The sequence below is a fragment of the Lissotriton helveticus genome, chromosome 2_1 (assembly GCF_964261635.1).
Source record: "Lissotriton helveticus chromosome 2_1, aLisHel1.1, whole genome shotgun sequence".
Lineage (NCBI taxonomy): Eukaryota > Metazoa > Chordata > Amphibia > Caudata > Salamandridae > Lissotriton > Lissotriton helveticus.
In genome coordinates this window covers 1400357686-1400380369 of record NC_136059.1, presented here as the reverse complement: position 1 = coordinate 1400380369, position 22684 = coordinate 1400357686, and the positions used below count along the sequence as shown (strand labels likewise).

The following is a 22684-nucleotide window of genomic DNA, read 5'->3' as shown; positions in this document are numbered from 1 at the left end:
GCCATCCTAATTGACCCCTTAGGTGGCAGCAAGTTATTTTTTTCCCTTTTTCCTTTTGTCCCATTTTTGTGCAATAAAATAAATATTTAAAACTGGCAAAAATATTAATAGACCAGGTGTATTGGCTTTCCCTATTCTTGTTATATTTGCCCAGCACCTGAAGGATTCCGTTTGAAGTGCTCATACCGAGAGTGGTATAAATTATAAGAACAATTCTGTTCACTGCTTTCCAGGACATTGGTACTCTCTGAGGCAAACTGAATCAGCAATTTACTTTCTCTGAAATGTCGTCTTTTGAGGTCCTGGTGAGACGGGTATCACTTTCCTATTCATTTAGTGATTAAGTATGTCAGCAATTGCATCAAATTGCTTTTGTTACTGATTTAAGAAATGTGTAGGGCTTTTGCGCACGGTCAGAGACAAAAAAGTAGGAGTACAAGAAAAAGCAACAAAAAAAAAGGCAAACGTGTTGAGGCTTATGTTTTCACTAATACACTGCTCTGGTTTTTAATAGGGCACTGAAAATAAACAACATATTTCTAGTGTTTAATAATTGGATTTCAGCCTGTCTGGTAGAAATTGAAAATGTTTGATCACACATGTGTACGCTTTCCTGTGACTTCTCAGATTTAAATACAAGCTTAAAGAGAGGGTGCAAGAGATATATATCTTATTGAGTTGCTTGCTAGTAGAGGAACAGGCTGATGGTGTCTAAAATGTGCAATGTACTCAAAGCAAATTATCTTTCGTTTCCAGTGTATTGAGCTTTTTTTCTCCTTCAAACCAGGTAGAGGATGTGCTTCTTTAAAAGGTACAGATCAGGCCCCCGCCTCCCCTTCTGCTTTTGGTAAATGCACACAATGCACTTCTGATGGCAGGATTGGAATGGCAAACCTACACATAGATTACTGGGCATTGGAAAACCGAAAGATTGGCTGAGTGAAAGGTGGCAAGACCCTGCATTTTGAGCGGTAGCTGAAATAATTGTCAAGGATAATATAAAGGGGCTGATGTTTGGCTCCCCATTCCGCGGTCACTCCCAGAGGGCACTAAGGCAGTACTTGTGGCTTTTAGGTGGGCTTTGCACTGGCTTGGTTGAGACCGACCTATTACCCTAGAGACTTCACTGTGGTGTGATACCTGGCTCGACCACAGTGCATGACTTGAACGATTTGGTAGAAGGGACCTGATTGGGAACTCAAGGCTAGGAGATGTATGGCAGGGGAAGCATCCCTTACAATGCAGGCATTACAATGCAATGCCATTACAACACAGTCAATACAATGCAGGATCCATTACAATGCATGCCATTACAACGCATATCCCTCACTGACCAGCACCTTTCCTGAGGTAAACACCCGGCGTTGTTAGAATAGTAATTTTCATTGTAATGGAGTATGCGTTATAATGGCTTGCGTTGTAATTTCATGTGTTGTAATGGAAGCTGTGTTGTATTGACTGCATTTTAAAGGTATGCGTTGTAATAGTTTGCGTTGTGATGTCATACATTCGTATGGCAGTTAAAGTATATGTAATCCTTCCAAGAATTTCAATTGGAGTATAGACTCCACAAATATCAGTTTTGTAAATAACTACAACTCCACAATGCCTTATTGTATTACTCCACTTCTTGGTCCGAAGGACATGAGATAAGTCCACTGGAGGCCAAAGTCTTGATAGCCCTCTTGGGAAAGGTGGGAGTGCCTGCATATGCTGGTGCCTTTTAAATCCTACTGTTTTGCTGGCCAGTTACAACGGTTCCCTTGTTGTCTGGTCGGGACCCATCTGCAAGAAATTAGCTACCAGGAGTGGTGCTTCCGAAGGCGTGGCTTGGCGCCCGGTGGCAATGGCAGCGCCTACGTGAGGCTCGGCAGCGATACCGGGAGACTCACGACTTGCAGCCCGAATTTTCCTGGTTGACGGGCGGGAATCGCCGTCGGAACATCCCTAGACGCCATTGTGATGCCTGAAGTGCGGCAGTAAGGCTTGGGGACGGAGCGCCTCCTCAGAGTAAGTGGTGCGATCTAGGACACGTCGCGGCCGCCATTTTGAATTGCAGCGCGGACCCGACTTCTCTTCCCAGCGCACAGAGCTCTTCCTCACACAACCTCCTTCTTTTGCCTGGCTCATGTGGATTCCTTAAGATCCTGCATAAAACGTCTCACTGACTGGGGGCTTTGTCTTTCAGCTCAAAAAGGAACACTTTTTTCGATGCTGTAATGTACTGTTCTCCTGACCGCCATTTTGTGAGTCTATAGACCCCTCCTCACACAACTTACTGTTATGGCGTAGGAGCGCCTTCAAACATAAGAAAACTGTGTTTTTTTTTGTTTTTTTTATATCTCTTTATATTTTCAAACAGCGCTGGACACAATGTATTGTTGACTAAGTGATTGACTACTTAGTCCCTTGTTCAAATTATGCGCTTTACATTCAGGATGCCTTAATGCTATATTTTTCCAGTGCACAGAAACCTTAGGATGTTGTAACTCTTCTACTTTTACTGCAATTTGCCTCATAATTAAATGTGCCCTTTCACAACCCTTTTTTTGAGCATGTTTTACTCCTGTTTAGCAATAGCACTGGTGCTTCATTTGCCAAGTATTTAATACGTTCATTAGGAGCTCTCCTCTCCACTCTGAATCCTACCAGCATACAGTGCTTTTTGCGTGGTGTTTCAGCAAACTTGCGACGATGGCGCATTCGTCTAACACCACTACGAAGACTACCTTTCTGAAGAACTCCAAAGTATTCTCTGCGTTATCTAAACTCAACGATCCTCTTGACTCTTCTGGGTTAAATACCAATATGGATTCCTCTCAGCAGCCAACAGGGAAAGCCAACACCAAGAGACATAGGAAGGATCCTCCCTCACCTCCCAGTCAGCCCGCACCTGTTTCAATGGAACTCTTGTTGGAGGAAATAAGGTCATTTCGCCCTTTCCTGGAGGAAATTAGAGCTTTGCGCCATTTCATGGTGGAAACTAATGTCAAGCTCCAAACTCTTACCGATAACTGGTCCCACATTGATACAAGAGTCTCTTCTGTTGAACATGCAGTCTCATCCATTCAGGAAACCTGCTCTAAAGTTATGCACCTGGCTTCGCAAGTGTCCACTCTCCAGAGACAAGTTGAGGAGTTGGAGAACAGGAATTGGCGGAATAATCTCCGTATTTACGGCCTGGTGGAAAATCTTGAGGGTTCGGATCCGATTGCCTTTTTTAGATCTTTTCTTCCTAAGCTGCTTCACTTGCCGGAAGGCACGAATCTCAATATCCAACGTGCCCATCGACTTGGCCGCCCATCTACTTCTTCTTCACCGACCCAGAGGCCACGAGGTGTAATTCTCTATTTCTTGGAATATACTGATCTTCTTAAGGTTTTAACAGCTGCCAAATCCTCCTCAAACCTTACATGGTCTGGCTCTTCTTTATTTTTTGCCCAGGACTATGCAAAGGCTACAGCAAACCGTCGGAAAGCCTTCTTGACCATGAGAGAGAACCTTCGCTTAATGGGTGCAAGGTATGGATTATTCCATCCTTGTCTTTTCAAAGTTACCTATAACAACAAAACTACTTCCTACGAAGATCCGGTTCGTCTGCAGAGCTTTATTAATGCTCATAAGACTTCAACCATGGGCTTTTCAGGTCCTTCTTCTTCTGCTCCTGATCGAGATGCTCCTGGCTGAGCGGCTGGTTTCTTCTTATTCCTTCTGTATTCTCACAGCACTGCTGCATTTTGCTCCCTTTTCCCTTTATGGAGGTCTCCACTTCTTGTTGTTTCACTTTTTTGCTTGCATTGTTGCTTAATGTCCTTATTACCCTTGTTCTGACTTGCGTCCGTAATCTAACCATATGTTCTCTCCCCTGCCCTCACAGGAATTTTACCCTGTCTGATGATGTTCTCCCGGTTCCCTGCTGGGCTGACCCTGGATGTGCCGCCTCGCCCATGTCCTTCCACCCCTCCCTTCGTCCTTCTCGTTTTCTTCCTGTATAGGTATGTTTTTCCCCAGTCTTCTTCTTGTCTCCCTCCTGTTGGTTTGTATTTCTTTCCTATGGATTCATAATTCTTGTTCACATATGGGTAATGATTTTTCTTTTAACTAAGGTTTTGTCTATTTCTTTGCTTTCAATATTCTCACTTTCTTCCCTCTGCACCATCTTATTCTCGTATATTTCCTCCTTTTTTCTTTCCTCTTAACTTTCATTGTAAATTTCTCTTCCTTCTTACTCATGGGTTGCCATTTTTGTTATATCTATTTTGTATTTATTGACTTATTTTACATGCTATGTCTCTGAATATATTTTCATGGAATGTCAAGGGTATAAATTCCCCAATTAAGCGGCAGCGCATTTTATCACACCTTGCCAAACTGAATATTGATATTGCGTTCCTCCAGGAAACCCATCTTTCTGATGTAGAATCTGTTAAACTTCGTAGAGGTTGGGTGGGTGAGGTTTTTTATTCGCAAGGTGATGGTAAACGCAATGAGGTTGCAATTCTATGCCGCAGATCACTCCCTTTTACAGTCCTTTCCCAAGAGTCCGATACCAATGGTAGATGGACGCATGTCAGACTATCGCTTAGAGGTGTTCCAATCTCTCTTCTTAATGTTTACGGTCCCACCACTGGTGAACCCCTTTTTTGGGCTGAATTTTCCCCACGCATAACACAATTCATGGATGATAATTTCATCCTTGCTGGGGATTGTAACCAACCCTTAGATCCGTTTATAGATAGAAACTCTACTGTCACTTATGTTCCAACTAAGCCACACAAACTTTTTTCACAAGCCATATCCCAGCACAAACTTGTTGACTCCTGGCGCCTTTGCAATTCGACCCTGAGGGAGTATACCTTTTACTCTCCATGTCATAGATCTCAATCGCGGATTGACTATATGTTTGTCTCACATAATCTTGCCCAAACACTCACTGCAGCTGAAATTGGTCCAATTTTACTCTCAGATGACGCCCCGGTTCTAGCTAGCCTTGACGTAATCCCCAAGGTTGAAGGGCCAAAGAGATGGCGTTTTAATAACACTCTCCTCTTGGATCCCAAGTTCTCCACTTCCTTCATTGCCTTTTTTGATGAATTTTTCTTGTTTAATGATATCCCGCCCATTTCGAAACACACTGTTTGGGACGCTTTCAAGGCGGCTGCACGCGATTTCATTATTGGCTATGTTGCTAGGAAACACAGGGCTGCTCGCCAATTTATTAACACTCTCCTTCATGACATTAAGCGATTGGAACACGCCTATTTCACTTCACATTCCCCAGATAGTCTGACAGCCCTGATTGCTGCTAAGATTAAATAAAATGAAAAATCTACTGAAGATGCTTCCTTATATTTACTAAAGTCCAGTGCTAGGTTTTATGGTGGTAGGAACAAGGCTGGCAAAATCCTTGCCAATTACTTAAAGGTCAAACACAACAAGATGAATATTGAATCTGTTTTTGATACCAATGCTCACTTACAACATAAAGATGCCGATATCCTCTCTACCTTTTCCCGCTTTTATGAGACCCTCTATACCTCTGACACCCACCCCTCTTTTTCTTCCCTCACACATTTTTTCTCGTCCATCCAAAAGCCAGCACATTTCCCTCTCGATCTCTCCCTTTTAGAAACTGACATCTCACAGAAGGAACTGCTCACTGCGCTCCAGCGTCTTAAACTTAATAAAGCCCCTGGTCCAGACGGTTTTACCGTTGAATTCTATATTAATTTCTCCAAGCTATTGATTCCCAAACTTCACTCCCTTCTTAACTCCTTTGTTGAATTCGGTGCTTCGTAAGGAACCTTTTCCGACGCACACATTTGTTTAATACCCAAACCTGGAAAAGATGTGCAGCATTGTAAGAATTACAGGCCCATCTCCCTTGTCAATATTGATTATAAAATCTTCGCTAAGGCATTGGCAATTAGGTTAGATCATTTACTTCCTGATCTCCTAAGGGAAGAGCAATCTGGTTTTGTTAAGGGTCGTTTTATCACCGACAACACCAGACTTTTATTCAACATATTATCTAAATCCTCCCATTTTCAACATTCCCTCGCAGCGATAGCCCTGGATGCCGAGAAGGCCTTTGACAGGGTGGAATGGCCCTACCTTTTCCACACTCTTGGATGGTTTGGCTTTGGCCCTAAATTTATTTCTTTAGTCTCCCTGTTGTATTCTCATCCACGGGCTGCAGTATATGCAAATGGTCAAACCTCCCCCTACTTTGACCTTGGTAGAGGAGTTCACCAAGGCTGCCCCCTTTCACCTTTCCTATTCAATCTTGCTTTAGAACCTTTCCTGTCCAAACTTCGCTAGAACCCTAATATATATATGGCTTTCAGGCCGCTGAATCTTCTATTAAACTTGCTGCTTATGCCGATGATATTTTACTCTTCATCTCAAATCCCACCGTTTCCATTCCTGCTTTCTTAGAGGAAGTGCAGATTTATTCCTACATTTCTGGCTATAAGCTTAATAATGATAAGTGTGAGATTTTACCCCTGACCAAATTTACCTTTAAGCCTGATTTCAGCGCTTCTAATTTTACTTGGAGTCCCTCCCACATTAAATATTTAGGTTTGCACATTACTCCATCCATCCCTGACACTGTCTCCCTATGCTTGACTAAATGTACTCAGAAAATCTCTGATCTCACAGCTAGGTGGCATCCTCTCTATTTGTCCTGGTGGGGTCGTCTGGACACTATTAAAATGATGTTATCCCCCATTATTTTATACACGATCTCTAATATCCCTGTCCCCATCCCAACTAAATTTTTTAAGAAAATCAAATCAGTCTTATCCTCCTTTTTATGGCATAATAAAAAACCCAGAATGTCCCTTGCCAGACTCATTCGCCCCGCATCTGAAGGAGGAGTTAACTTTCCGGACTTCCCAGCCTATCAGAAGGCATTTTTGTTACGTCAAGCTTCCTTTTGGCTGCCAGATCCGGCGTCCCCATGCCCTCTATGGACTAAACTTGAACGCCTCTTCCTCTCCCCTTTCTCCTTTGCTGAATATATCTCTTTTTCACGTAAACCTTCCTCGATTCCCACTCCCATTCATAAATTTACTGTCAAACTTCATCTCTCCTCTAATCCTCCTCCCCCTACTTCTGTTGCTGATTTCCTTTCATCTACTATTTGGCATAACAAGTACCTTCTAATTCGCCATAAACCCTTTTATTGGAAATCCTGGAGGTCCAAGGGACTGCTCTGGATTTCGCAACTGTTCTCAAATTCCAACTTCTTGCCTTTCCGCACCCTATGTTCCACCTTTGACTTGCTCTCATCTTTTGCTCCCAAATACCTCCAACTCAAAGCAGCGGTGATGGAGATCTATACACAACTCTTGCAGAAATCTTCACCCCCTCTTTCTCCTGACCTTACTCTCCAACTTCATTCTACCCTGCGAGCTACTCCTAAAGCTTCCACTCTATACAGACACCTTCATGCGCATGCACTCATCAGGCCTAAATCTAGGGTGGAAGAACAATGGGAACATGACCTTTCCTCCTCATGGCCAACTTCATTTTGGGACAAGATTTGGACAAAAGTCCGTAAAACATCAAGGGCGGCATCTCTGACACAATCCATGTTTTTCATTTATAACCGTCTTTTCCACACTCCTTCTACTCTTAACAAACGTTTCTCTACCACTCCAGATATCTGTTGGTCTTGCTCCTCGCCTAATGCTACCTTGTTTCATATGTTATTTTTATGCAAGCATGTACATGATTTTTGGTTACAGGTCTGGGCTCAAATTAATGTTATTTTTCACACCTGTATTCCTTTATCTCTGACCCACCTCTTTTTGGGAAGTCTTTCCCCTTGTTGGGATGAGACTGATCTTCATGTTCGTATTGTGGATTTGTTACTAGCTGTTGCGTTTCAACAGATTACTGTTAATTGGAAAAGTTCCTCTACTATTTCTTTCAAAGCATGGTGGTACAATGTATGTCATAATCACAGACTAGACACTGCTTTTGTTTTTCCTGCCCAGTTGGCAGCCAAACGTGCAGATCTCTGGCTTCCTCTCACAATGTATTTAGATAGATGTACCACTCATTCCTTTTGTTCACAACCTGCTCAGCAGGAAGTATCCAAACCCCCTGATGTCCTTGTCATTTCATAACTTTTTCATCATTATTATCTGCGTATCCTTACTTGCATTTCTTTTATTGTTTAATAACTATGCCCTTTCTCTTTGCTTATTATTGCCCATGTTAAGTTTGTTATTGTTTTCTCAATTATAAATTGTATTCTGATTCTCCCCCCTTACCTGCCCTTTCCCTCCCCATTCCCCACATAATTATTTTGATGTACTGTGTATTGTTACCTTTATATTATGCTTAAAAAACTTTTATTGAACTTAAAAAAAAAAAAAAATTTAAAAAAAAAGGAGTGGTGCTTCCCACAGAGCTCCCTTTACTGCTTAATAAGGCTATCACATACTGGAGGAATGCACTCCATTACATGCATACCCCTACGAACTATCCCCTTAATATCCCTTTGCATGGCTGGCCTACTCCATTGGGCATACTTACATTTATCAGACTATTACCTTGGAAGAACATGAGGATCACTACTATGGGAGATTTGTTCAGTAATGGACACTGATGACCCATCAGGACTTCATGCTGCTGCATGGGCTCCCAGGTTCTCTCTTTCTCCTGCATGCTAATATACTACGCTATGTCCAGAAATATTTGTTACCGACAGGCTCTGAACCTGATACACATACACTGGTTCAGGCAGTCCATGAAATGGGCACCGGCAGATACCTGATCAAATGGCTCTACAAGGGTCTGCCTGCCCACTTACACACCTCACTAATTCTGTTGAGAACACAATGGGAACCGGACCTCAACCGCACTTTTAATGATAAAGAATGGCATTTTCTAATTGAGTACCGCAGCATGCAAATATACATTTTAAATGTATCCAGTTCTCGCTATTGCATAGGGCATATTTAACATCGTCAAAACGCCATCAAATATTTCCCATAGCTTCCGCTTCCTGCCATAGATGCCAGGCTGATGACACATACTTACTACATATGCTGTGGTCGTGACCTACATTATTATCTCACTGACAGGACATCAGAGAATCATTCACATCACTCAAGGGGACCACACACTGGGATACGGCTGAACACTAACTTCTGGGACAATAGCCTAAGACCTCTAACACTGAGGCCCGCTTTGATGATCTTGCTCTTCTCCTAGCCAAATGGCAGCTCACACGCCGCTGGAAATCCCCTACCGCACCCCTTGCGGTGCGTTGGCGAGAATAGGTTTGGTCCTGGGGTTCAGCTGAAAGTCATGCACTAGCTAGATAGGCATATTGTGGGTTGCGCAACAACCCATGGGGTGGGACGACCAACTGGGACAATTTAGAACCCAGGCTGAGGATACCACCTGACCTTGTTACACACGATGGGCCTAGCACTCTCATGTCCCTACCTCTGGTCATTTCCCACTACTAATTTCACTTGATGTATGTTAACCCTTCTGATTCCTAACAGGGACGGTTAGCTCTAACCCATTATGATTTGTGCTGCTTCTTGAACAGATATGAACTTTGTTCAGTGGTCAACGTTGGGGGGTGGGAGAGTGGTTGATTAACAGTTAAACTTTTTTGGCCCTTTCCTTTTTCCTTCTGGAGCTGGGTGTATCATTATGATTTCATGTATTTCATATTGCCTGTTCTAGGGTATACATCCACTATGTTTATTGATATATATGTCTGGTTGTTGCCACTCTGTTGGATCATAACAGTGTACAACAATGATTATTGCAATTCTGTTTTGTTTATGGTTCTAAAAAAGCAATAAACTATGCTAGAAAAATGCAAGTCCCTTATCATCCACTCTCCTGATCTCCTTGTAGCAAAAAAGCCAAAGTGGGAAGGATGGGCTAGCCCTCTGGAGGACAGGGAATGGAGAGAGGCGAGAATGGGCACTTGCGAGCTAGTCATATCCTCCTGACTTCAGTTCATTCAATTAAATATTTACATATCACTTACCTCACTCCATCCCAACTTTGGTGAGGTAAAAGATCCCCTCACCTACATGCTTCTATTGCTTGGAGCTGGGAGGGAACTTCTTTCTTATGGTGTGGGGCTGACCGTCCATAAAGGCCTGATGGATGACCATCTTTAACACCCTATCGTGCATAATTGAGAAATGGGTGCCTGCCCTTTGCTGCTCTGCGCTGCCCAGGAACCTGCTTGTTGTTTGTGTCTGCCTTCTTTGACGGACTTTGCCCCATCTACGTCGCGGAGCGCGGGACTGCCGGGACTCTAGTTCCCAGGAGGTAGCGCGCTCTTGCGTAATTTCCATCGGGCCAACGAGGATAAATTAGCGTCGGGGCTCCCGTGGCGCGGGATGCCCTTCTGACCTACCGGCCATTTCCGCCTGCTCTTTGCTGCTCTGCGCTGCCCAGGGACCTGCTTGTTGTTTGTGGCTGCCTTCTTTGACGGACTTTGCCCCATCTACGTCGCGGAGCGCGGGACTGCCGGGACTCTAGTTTCCAGAAGGCAGCGCGCTCTCACGCCATTTCCATCGGGCCAACAAGGATAAATTAGCGTTGGGGCTCCTATGGCGTGGGCTCGCCCGGGCCAAGGGCGAGCCCGTCCTTGCCCGTCAAAGGCCGGGCAGGGCCAACCCCCTGAAAACAGGTCACCTCTCAAAGGGACGGATGCTGGACCCAGAGTGGCAGTAAGTGAAACGCCGGATATATATTGTGGACATGGCCTCCAGTGAATGAGTGGAAGTAATATCTGATTCCATCAGTTTAAGCAGTTAAGGAGGCAACGCCTTGTGCTTTGTGGACTCTATTTAAATTTTTAGTGCCTTTTGTATTGATTGTAACGTAGGACCTGAACATAGTTCTATAGCACATCCGCGCTGTAACCGGTGGGAGTATCGAACACCACTCAGTATGAGTAAGCGGAAGGTGATTCCTGGGGTAGGGGGCGGGGTTAAGGGGACCCTTGACGCATTTCTTCAAAGAGCATAATCGCTGCTAGTCCACAAAATTCAGCTCACAGAAAAAAGATTGTCGCTAGATACACTGCTAGAACAGAAGCGATCATCAATGGGCCCCATAGCAAGGTCCAAAACACCAAGTAAAAGTATCCTCTAAGGTCAATCAAAGCAAGATAGTGGCAGCATCACTAGTGCTATGTTCCCCATACGACACAGGAGGGTGGCTCATTTGTGCACCCTGATGACCCACTTATAACGGGGAGGGCACAGGGGGGTCTGACTATTTATGTCGATCTCAGACTCTCAGGAAGATGGAGTGAACTTAGATGGGCCTCGGACTGCACACTGGGACTTACACATCGTAATAAGGGTTTTAATTTAACTGTTGTAAATTTCTATAATGCCATTACTCCAGGACATACTCTCCAAAGCCTAAATGAACTAGGGGCTCGGCTGGCAGATATGGAGGAGCAAGGGGCACTGTGCTCCCAGCTAGTATTAGCAGGAGATTTCAATTGTCATCCATGCCCCTTCTTAAGAATGAATGAGGGGAACTGTTCGGCTTGCCCGATTGTAGAGGGGTGGCACCTGAATCACACAAGGGAAGGAAGAGCGATGAACAAGATCCTGGGCAGGCATGCCTTAACATATACCATAGATTTGATTGGTGGGGAGGGCAATAGCACGGTCACCCCTACTTTCAAAGGTAGGGCGAAGGGCACTATAATTAATTTTATTTTCGTTACATCCATGTTAAAGTGTCAGGTTATAAAGTTTGAGATAGAGGTTAGCATTTTCACCGACCATAACCCGCTTCTCCTGTGCATTAGAGATCCAAATGCGGTACTTCTATCACAACGTAGGGGGGCCGGAGGTATGATTAAAGCCACTGACCAAGGTAGGAGACTAAGGTGGGCCAACACGGACAGTGAGGCAATTTACAGAACCTTACTGACACAGGCCGAGTCCAATGTTTGGAAGTGTCTGGACTTGGAGGTTGAGGGTGCAGACCTGATCAAGGCATTTGAGGGAACGGCCAAACAAATAGATGGCTTACTTAGGGGCAGGAAAACCAACAAAGAACACAGTGCACAAAGGTGGTTTGATCATGACTGCACCCTTGCCTTGAGGGATCTGAAATCGGCTCTGAAATGTGTACCTAGGGACAGAGGGATGGTATCAAGCTGTAGGGCTAGGTACAATAAAACACTAAGATGCCGCAGAACCGTATGGCAGAACCAGGCATGGGAAAACTTGAGAGAAGCGGCCGAGACGAAGGACTCGACTGCTTTTTGGAGAGTTGTTAATGAACCATGCTTTCAGGATTCAAACAAACCCAAGCTGGCCTGCCACATTCTCCCAGAAACCTGGTTTGAGCACTACAAGGGCTTGTATAACCATGGTAGCATTGATGATTCGGCTACAGCAGAACAGGAAAGTGTGAACCCACCACAGATTACCTTTTCCTTGGGAGAAATAAAGGCGGGGATTGAGGGGCTAACCCGTAATAAGGCACCAGGACCTGATGGGATTCCACTAGATCTCCTCTTAAGCCAGAAAGAACTCTGGGCGCCCATACTCACCAGAGTAATAAATACCGCAGTGCACACAATGATGCCAATATCCTGGTCTACGGCCACAATAGTCCCCATATTTAAAAAAGGGGACAGAAATAGTCCTCAATGCTATAGGCCCATTTCATTAATTGCTGTTACAGTGAAAATTCTAGGTAGGGCCATTCTTAACCAATTGATTGATTGGGTGGAGGAACATGAGATCATTACGGATACCCAGTATGTGTTTAGGTACGGCGGCTCCACCACAGATCAATGCCTTAATTTATATCTCCCGGCAGCCGAGTACACGGTAGCCAGTGAGGGGACGGTGTTCATGGCTTTCATGGACCTCACCGCGGCATTTGATTGAGTAAATCGGAAGAAATTGTGGGGACTTTTGGGGGCCTTGGGAGTTGACCCGGCTCTGTTAAATATATTACGGACACTGCATCAGAATACTTCTGCCCAGGTCAGATATGATGAGGAGGGAAATGTCACAGACCACTTCCCATGCTCAAGGGGAGTGAGGCAGGGATGTATTTTGGCCCCCTTCCTCTTTACTTTATATATAAATGGTTTTACCCAGGCGCTGGTAGCTCTAGGGGTGGACTGCCCACAGATAGGTAGGAGAGGCATACCGGTGTTACTGTATGCAGATGACGCGGTACTCTTGGCCCGCACTGCGCGCGGACTGCAGCGCCTCATAGATGGCTTTGCCCATTTTATGGATAGCTTAAATTTGTCACCGAACCTCACCAAATCATATGTTATGGAGGTAGGGAAAGGACCATCCAGCAAAACTAAGTATACAATAGACACACAGGGACTGGAATAGGTCAAGTCATTTTCATATCTGGGGATCATGTTTTACAGTCGCCTTAGTTTTAAAGCCCTTGTGGAGGAGAAATGCAATAAACTAATTAACTCAACAGGAGCAACCATGAACTTTGCAAAGAGGGTAGGCCGATGGGCTCCGGAACAAATATTGAACCTCTACAGTTCTGTAAGCTGTGACAAAGTTTAATATGGGAGTGAGGTCTGGGGCTTTATAGACCCGTGTAAGTTACAAATAGAAGAAAATAAATATCTGAGGCGGGTACTGAAAGTCCCACAAAGCATTTCCTCTTACGTGGTTCATGAGGAACTGGGTATAACCCATCTGTGTGATAGGCTGCAAAGGAAGCCCCTCGCATGCAGGATTAAGGTATGAACAAATCCTGAGGCGGCGTTAAGTCAACAAATAATATCAGACTGCATTGCACGGGGTCATAATATTCCTTGCTTAGACACATCAAGGAAAACCTGTTGTGAGTTGAATATTTTACCCACCCAACAAAATTGCTATCTAAGGATAAGGGCCGCATTAAGTCAGAATTTTTAAACAGAGCAAGTCAAATACGGAAGCAAGAGAGCTGACTAAGCCATCAGTAAGAACTCATCAGTTAACAAAGTCGTGCCTGGGCGTGGAACCTTATTTGTCTCTTATTTACAATCCTCAAGACAGATTTCTCATGACCCGTTTCAGGCTAAATTTGTTACACCACACTGTGGCGGTTCAAAGCAGGGTATACAAAGCATTTGGAGAGTAGGGGCTCCAGTGGCTGCGACCAACGGTCTCCACAGGATACGCTCCATTTGGTCCTACTATGCCCATTTTACGCTTACCCTAGGTATTTTAAGGAATGCTACGTTCAAACAAGCTAAGGTGGCCCTACTGTTTCTGAAACTGTTTCTGAAACTGTCAGTAGAACCTGTAACGCTTTTCTGTGTAGTACATTTTCTAAGATTAGCGATGAAACTCAGAACCAGTAGAAGGGAGGAATAATGGTCCTGTGTGCCCAATATCTGCTCTGATTGTACTATACTATGGATGAAATATTTTTAACCAGGTACCTACTTCTCATTTTTATAAGATGATGCCTGTGCTGAATCATTTATATTTTATGTATTGTTGTTAAACAGGCTTTTTAGTATGGTTTATATAATGTATGAGATATTGTTTTTTAACACTGTACTTTTATGGTATTGCTTTATGCCGAATAAAGTATATTTTGAATTTTGAGAAATAGGTGGTGCTTTAGCTTTCACTCCATATTGCACTGCCAGGTATCATGGAGGATATGGGAAGTACCGGGGTGGTGGGTGGGATGTTGGGGGTTGGTGTTCAATGCATGCTGGTGGCCGCTGGTTGCATGATCGCCAAGAGAGACATTGGAAGTATACACCTTCACCCCCTTTTGCAGCATAGCGCACAGCCGTGGACTGGTGTTCGGAACTAGAAGAACCCATTTATGTTGCAATAGGATGCCCCCACATAAACACTATAGAATAAGGGAGAAATGGTAGGAATATTATTAACTGATGAGTTGAGGTGATGCCAGGAGAATAAACCAATGCATGATATATGTGAACAGGATGTATTTCCCTTTTTAAAATTCAAGGAATTTATTAATATGTTTTACAAAAAGTCAAAGTATTCTGATTATATTAAAAAAAGATTTAGACAAGTGGTTGGCTGAACTGTCTGAAAGTATCTATGCACCCTACGGGCACACTTTATGAAGCCCCTCATTTAAATTAGATTTGAATTTACATTTTATTCAACAGAAATTGCTTTATAGTTGATACTGGAGGTGATCCCAGTCTACAAGAAGTGTGACTGATCTTCACCTTCCAACTACAGGCCTATCAGTCTCATTAACTGTGTCCAAAATGTGTTTGCCCGCGCACTTCTTATGAAGATACAGGCCTGGATAAGCATTTTCAACATCCTGTCCTCTTTCCAAGCTGGATTAAGTAAAAAAACTATCACTATCAATCAGGCCTTTCGCTTCCTTCTACTGACATGGAAGATGGTGGTAATCGGCCAGGGAAGCCTTTATGTAGCTTTTATTGGCCTACGGTCTGCCTTTGATCTGGTCCCAAGACACAAGCTTTGGTGCGTTCTAAAAGAGATGGGCCTCCCTTCCAAAGTCTTCGTTTTAGCTATTCGCCTCCACAAGGCAAATTTTGTAAGGGTTCCCTGGGGCAGCCAAGGCCAGCTGACAGACCCGATCAAAGTCAATAAGGTGGTCCGACAGGGTTGTGTACTGGCTCCCACACTCTTTTTGCTTTTTGTAAATGGAGTCGTCCAGTACCTTTCAGACATTTCCGCTGATGCACCCACTTTGGGGGGGTACCAAAGTGGTAACACTGTTGTTAGCTGACAATACACTGTTAGTGTCCAAAATTCCTAGAGGGCCACAGCTGCCACTGGATCGCTTTGAGGCTTTCTGTACCATGCGAGGTCTAGAGGTCAATACTGGAAAACAAAACTTTTAATGTTGAACCCCCACAAATCATACAATGGCAAGCTTACACTGGGTGGGGTTCCCTTGGAGAGAGTGAATACCTTTGACAATCTGGGGTTCAGTCTCTCCGAGGATATGTCATGGAAGCCCCATGTATTGAAGCAGATTCTTCAACACAGACAGATTACCAGGGCTTTGATCAAAGATCATAGGACCTCTATTAGCAGACGAATAGCAGCCCCACTCCATATATATGAATGCAAGCAAGGCAGTGGGCTAAGCACTTTACGGTGCGGAACTGTGAGGAATTACAAATTTGGATGGCCTTTTGATTACAGAGAACACATTTCTGAGAGCCCTGGTCTCATTTCCACAGAGCACCCATCTCCATCCACTTAGGCTGGAAATGGGCAGAACCACAATTACAGAGAATGCCAAGTTACGCCCCCTCCTATTTTGGTTGCATTTAAGAACAACCCCTAAGTTGATCCTATACGCTGTTGCCCTCTCTGAAGTAATTGCACTTGATCACTTTAAGAATTTGAATGGCTCTACAAAGTGAAATCCCTGCTTACTGCAATAGGGTTAGAGGGATTGTGTGACGCTAAGGACCCAGCATCGCTGCCTAGCAAGGACCTGAGCAAGAAACAATACTGGAACTGGGTGGCTCAGTCTTCATGAACTTACCCTTCCTGGGGCCACCTTACAATGGAGTTCAAACTGTCACGTAAATATGAGCAATATCTGGAGGCTGTAGCGGTCCCACAAGACAGGAAGCTCTATATGCAATTTAGACTTGGCTCCCTCCCAGTGAACTCTTTCACAGCTTCCTGGCGAAAGTCCGTTACTCCACCACAGTCCAGCCCAGGATGTCTCTTAGCTGTTGAGTCAATAGGTCATATACTTTTTGCTTGTCCGATGTACCGGTCCTCAAGAGCCAAATGCCTTACCTCTGTTTGCAGGCGTTATGGAACCTGTTGCCATCGTGAAGCGCTGCACATTTTAAAATCTAACACCAATCTGTTGATAGTCTGTGCAGTTGCTAAGTTCCTTGGTAAAATGTGGGCCATTAGAAGATCTGTGATGAAAATTTAATTTGACTGCACATCCTATTGAGTTAGCATTTTTATGTATTTTAAGGTGTTTTTACAAATGCTACACAGTTCACGTGCAATACATGATGTATATTTAAGTCCCGATCATAGCGCCAACCTTAACACTGAGACAGCATGGCGGGCCATGTGGCTGATTCCTGGTTCCGCAAAGGCTTTTGTTGACTTAGTTTGTACGCGTTATATATGATCACTTTTAATCTTCCTAAATCATTTTTTAGACTAACTTCTAGAGTTTTTCTTTTAATTCAATTGAATTGAATTTGAACGTATCACTGTATGTACCTTAACTCCTGTTCGTACTGTATGCATCTGCACTGTTATGGTCTGAGGACCGAAATAAAGTTTATGAACTGAACCTTGGTGCAGTGGAATTTTGAGGACAATGCTTCTGGATAAGCAGTTATTCTTGACCACACAGTTGCAACAGAGTTTTTGGAGCTTGGCTAAGTCACAAAAAATACTCTGCTTCTAGGTGATTTGTGTATTTTCCTTGGACCATGTCCAGATGGAACAAATCACAAGTGTAGACTGTCTTTTGAACAAGTACTGTTGCAGTCAATATCTTATCCATAACACATACCCAACAACCGTGATTGTTGAACTTTAAAGACAGTATACATGCTATGACAAGAAGAGGGTTGAGTAAAATTATACTTCAGCCAGGGTGTCAAATATCTTTCAACAGCCTTTGCCCTTATTATGTCAAAATGATTGGCTCTAATTGCATTGGACAAACCTATCACGCCCATTTTACATCTATTTACAAATGACAATTAGAAAAAGTGAGAGAGAAAAAGAGCACATGTGCTAGCTTGTCGGGTCAAAGATTGTTTCCTGCAAAATAAGTACCCACCTCTTCCAATAAAACAGGCATTCCAAGTCGAATTGCATTTTCAAGTGTTCTCAGGAAACCAGAATCTGTTAACTTGATCACCTTCAAACCATTTTTACTTTCTTTGTTTCTTATCCATCGATTTGCCTATGCAAGAAAGAGCACATTCAACTTGGTTAATCAAGTAATCTAATTAATTATAATATCGATGGGCACTCATTCAGAGTGAAAAGCTTCAACTTTTCAATTCTCCCTGGAGGAAAGGTGTTTTAAATTCCAAGATCAACGAAGTCTAGAACAGGCGGCTATTTCCTCACTTAGCTGAGATAACAATTATGGATATCTCTCCAGCAACTATTTGTTTGTGCATATGTTTATTAGGATTTTAAAACTGTAAACAAGTTTTCACCATTACAAATACAGTAAAGAAACATGTCAACGTTGAATTCCAAGCTACTTTCTCATCTAAATGAGGTTGCAATCCATAAAGTAATTTCACAGTACTTTCTACACATTCTACATTTGCAATGTATTGCTGTTTCATTCACCGGCACCCTGCTACCCATCCTTGTTGTTAACGCTTCACTACTGTTCCCAAGGGCTAACCACATGCCATGTTCAAGTCTCATACTGCTAAACAGAGTAAGATTAGGAGATCGAAATTGTTCTCAATTTGAAGATGCAATGTATATGTCCCAACTCTCATCAATACCACTCAACTGAGGGCATCATTAGTAATCTGCAAGGAGCCAGTATCACTAACCTGTTTACCAAGCAGTACATCAACCATGCTATCGTCAGGGGACCTACTGTCCTAGTCTTTAGCTAGTCCTTTAAGGAATGCTTCACATGCTTAGGCTAGGTTGGGCCTCTCACCATCTTCCCTTAAGGCCCGTGTTCTGGGACCAAAGGCCTACTTCCAGGACCTTGCGCTTGGCTAGCATAGTGGTCAGGTGTGCAGAACAATATTCTTGCTTAGCTCACTAAGGGCGATCACATAGATTAAGTGGGCATAATAAGGCTTAGAATATTGTCTCCCTGTGATGTCAGTGAGCCATTCCCTGCCAGAAATCCTGAACAGGACATCCCCATGGGGAAAATCCACCTTCGCTGTTAACATCTGGGACAGCATAGTGGGTGAATAATGTAAATTATATGGAGATAGAATGGTGTAAGTATCTGAATTTTACCATAGGATTTCGTTTTTAGGGAGACTTTGCACCTTGACTCATTAGTGTCACCCACTCATCATTAATGCAGTCCCTCCCTACATCTCTTTACTAAAACTTCCTTACTACCCATTAGTGAGGGTTTACTCAATTCACACATGCCTGTGCCTAATTTGGAGACTGCCTTTCTCCCTGTCCCATGGGTCAAAAGGCTCTGCATCACCTTATCCACCTCTGGTGACTGTGCCCCACTGCCCCAGGGCAGTTGAGTTTAAAGAGTGTGCAGCCATAAGCCAATAATGTACCACTTGGAAGGCCTTAACTCCTCGTGGTCTCTGTACAGAGTGGCATGGAAGGGAAAAAATGATTGTGAGAGGCTGGCCTGGTATATGATGTACACTTATGAAAGTGGACACCGTGCACCAGTCCAGGCAACCCTTATGGTGATTTAGGAGGTCTTAGACAACCATAGACATTCTCTAAGTGGTAGCTGTGGACAGCAGCCTTCAGGCTTAGTCCAGAAGGAGTGTAAAGCAGCTTGTTTTTCCATAATGCAATCTTATAGGTATAGATTAAATGAAAAAGAACTACACAAGTTACTATAAAAATATGTATTTATTATATAGTACTTACTAACACGTTTATATATCTCCTACCCGGAGATATGCACAATGCACACACCACTTTGCATAGAAATCACATAAACAGCACAGAATACACAGTGAACCCCAGGGGGAATCATACCATATATTAAGAAAGTGGTATAAGAACCACTACTTGTGTCAAGACAATGTCCAGAGGACGTAGAATTGCCGGGAACAAAAGAACCACCCAAGATGAGTAACAAGGAACCCCACGGAGTTCATGTGCAGTGTGGAAACACGTTGGCGTTCTCCATACAAATCAACGTGTAAGTCACTGTTGCAGTTTTAAAGAAAAAAGACCCTTCTCAGTGGACCCTGAGGAAACCCCATGGAGGACAGAAGGTTGGAGAGCCACCCCACCTTTGGATACCCTAGTACCCACGTTACTCCAGTATTGGAGCTTTCATAGATTCACATGCCTGAATCATTCCCCGTCATCGAGACAGGAGTCTCCGGTACATAATAAAGCAATGTTTAGCAGTATAGCAAACTGAAAGAGGCCTAGGTCCATTTCCCTTTTCCAATCCATAACCCTTGTTATGTAAAAAAAGACCAAACTTTTCCCTGAACCAATCAGAGCTCCTCACCCTCTAGAACCCTCCTGAGAGAACCTCCTGCTCCACAGATTTTCTACTGCACATTGTGTTAGGGAGTATCCTTTCAGCTCTGCTCAAACTCTTACAATTCTACTCATTTGACTGGGATTTGAGGTTGTCTCATTTTCCAGATTGGTTTATTTGAAGTTCCTTCTTCTTCTATCATGGCTGACAAGGAGAAAAAAGGATTATTTAGAGCTTGTGCCACCTGCTCTAAGATAAGACTCTATACAGACGATCCTCATAAAGACTGCATCTACTGCCTTTATCCAGAACATCAGGCGAAGGATTGTAAGGTATGTCGTACCTTCCCCAATAAAACCTTGAAGGATCGTGAAGGAAGACTATTATTATGGCTTCAGAAGGTGAAAGCCAGGAAGGAGATCATCTCAAGTGATTGCGAGGAGGAGTCATCTTCGGCTAGGAGATATCAAAAAAGGAACAGATCTCCTCAGGCTCACACCTCAGATGAGAGACCTGAGAAGGCCCCTAAAAAGACTACATCAGGGTCTTCAGGGCGCAGTCCCTCAAAATCTCCTTCAGGCAAAGCTAAGGAGAAGAAGGGTCATGCTTCAGAGGCCTTCGACGGAGAAGGCGTTGACGACTACCATAGCTCCAATCACATCATCGACGGGATCGTCGACGGCGGCAACAACCACGGGACCGTCGACGACAACGGTGACTACAACGTCAACGATAGCGTCGACAATGATATCGCCAACGGCGGCGACTACGATCTCGTCGACGGGCTCGTCGACAAGGGAAAAACCCCAGAAAAGCGGTTTTTGGCCTGGAAAAGAACAATCACACCAGAAATTACATCTCCAAGTAAGGTGTCTCCATTAGTTCCTTCGCACCTTCTGGAGGAGGAGGATTCGGAGGACGAAGATGATGGTGGTCCTTTTGGATATGCTAGTAGCCCATCTCAATTACGGGTGAAATACCAAGAGGAGGACTAACAGGATGAGTATGAAGAATGCACACAACAAACAATGAGAGTAGGGTCTGAGGGCGAGTTTACCGACCGACCAGGTGCATGCCCCAAAATACAGTATTATCACAACAAAATACACCTGGGGGTCACAAAAAGAGAGTCAAAACAGAGTGGATCACAACACCAATGCTACACAAAAGACACCAGTGAGGACATCATCCGTTTTAATAAAATGCAGGCCACGTTAAGGCTCAAGAGCATATGGAGAAATAGTTCCCATCAGAAGCCACACTGTACCGCCCTCTTTCTCATCATTTGGATTCTCCTCACCCAGGAGACAAAACGGCCGGTCAGATGTTACCGTGACCGATATGTGTGAGATAGGGGTGGTGTATATAGTACAAAAAATTGGACGTGGCTACTGTAAAGGCAGTGTTAAAGTGGTAAGAGTGTTAAGTGAGGGAAAATGTAAAATTAGGTGATCAGGTGGACAAACAACATTTATTAGTGTCTCCCAATCCCTAAGGTTTAAAAAGCAAGTGTAAGTGCGGGTTTTAAATAATCACCGTACTCAATAGTGGTCAACATGTTTCTGCATTATATTGAACATAGTTTCAAAATGCATTCTTCAGGACCGAAAAAATAAAAACACTGCTGCTTAGATTAAAGAAAATAAGAACAATATCACCTGACCTTCAGGTACATACTCAACCGTATACTGTTGCATCACACGGTATTAGATCCACACGGCAAGACAGACAAAATAGAAAAAAGAACATGAATATGTCATATTCCTATGAATTATATACTGTGATGAGTACACATTCACATGTATAAAGACAAACATTGCCAATTGGCAGACTCACCCAAATATGATGGTTGAGAGGCTTCACCCCACCTGGCTACAGCGCAGGTATGAGGAGCACCGCTCTACAAAGAATTCACAAGTAACATCTTTAGAGCAAAAAATCAAAAGATAAATGAGTTCACAATGTGGCGTATTGCTCTATACGTCCTTCACAGTACACATTAGTGAAAATGTGGACCATCCCACTAGTACTCGACTCCATCCGTCCGACAATGACAAACCAAGTCTGGGACCAAATTAAAAATGGCATTGTTGTAAAAAGCTAAGCATTTTGAGAACTGAGCTTGTCAACGTATAAGTTCACTAGTCGAGTGAAAACCCCTTAAAAATCAACCTGATCGCTTCTAGGCATCACGCTTGTGGTGTAAATGGTCAGCGTGATGGAAATCAGGCAGCCAGAGCGCGATGGGCGTTCCAGCGCGTTAGTGCGCCGATCCTGGTGGTGGCGCGATCGGTATCTAGCAGCGCGTTGTCAATCAGGCAGCGCGCTCAGAAAAGGCTAGCGCTCGCTTACCTGTCCGTCGATGTCTCCTGGCAGTCAACTGTACTGCTTGGGGGGGCACCGACGTATCTTCCAAGAGGACTGATATGCATTTCCTCATTGCGCATAGCAAGGAGGCAATCACGTGGTATGATCACGTGATCACGGGCATGCTGGGATATGTAGTCCCAAAAAGAAATAGTAC

General features: G+C 43.8%; 1 protein-coding gene across 1 annotated transcript in view; it reads right to left on the bottom strand.

Annotated features, from left to right (window-relative positions):
* LOC144818685 (dynein axonemal heavy chain 6-like) overlaps nt 1-22684 on the bottom strand; it is a 1395111-nt gene that overhangs the window by 797392 nt on the left and 575035 nt on the right. The window contains exon 17 of the mRNA XM_078676337.1: nt 17809-17934. Within this exon, the coding sequence (XP_078532463.1) occupies nt 17809-17934 (126 nt within the window). The remainder of the gene's footprint in view (nt 1-17808; nt 17935-22684) is intronic.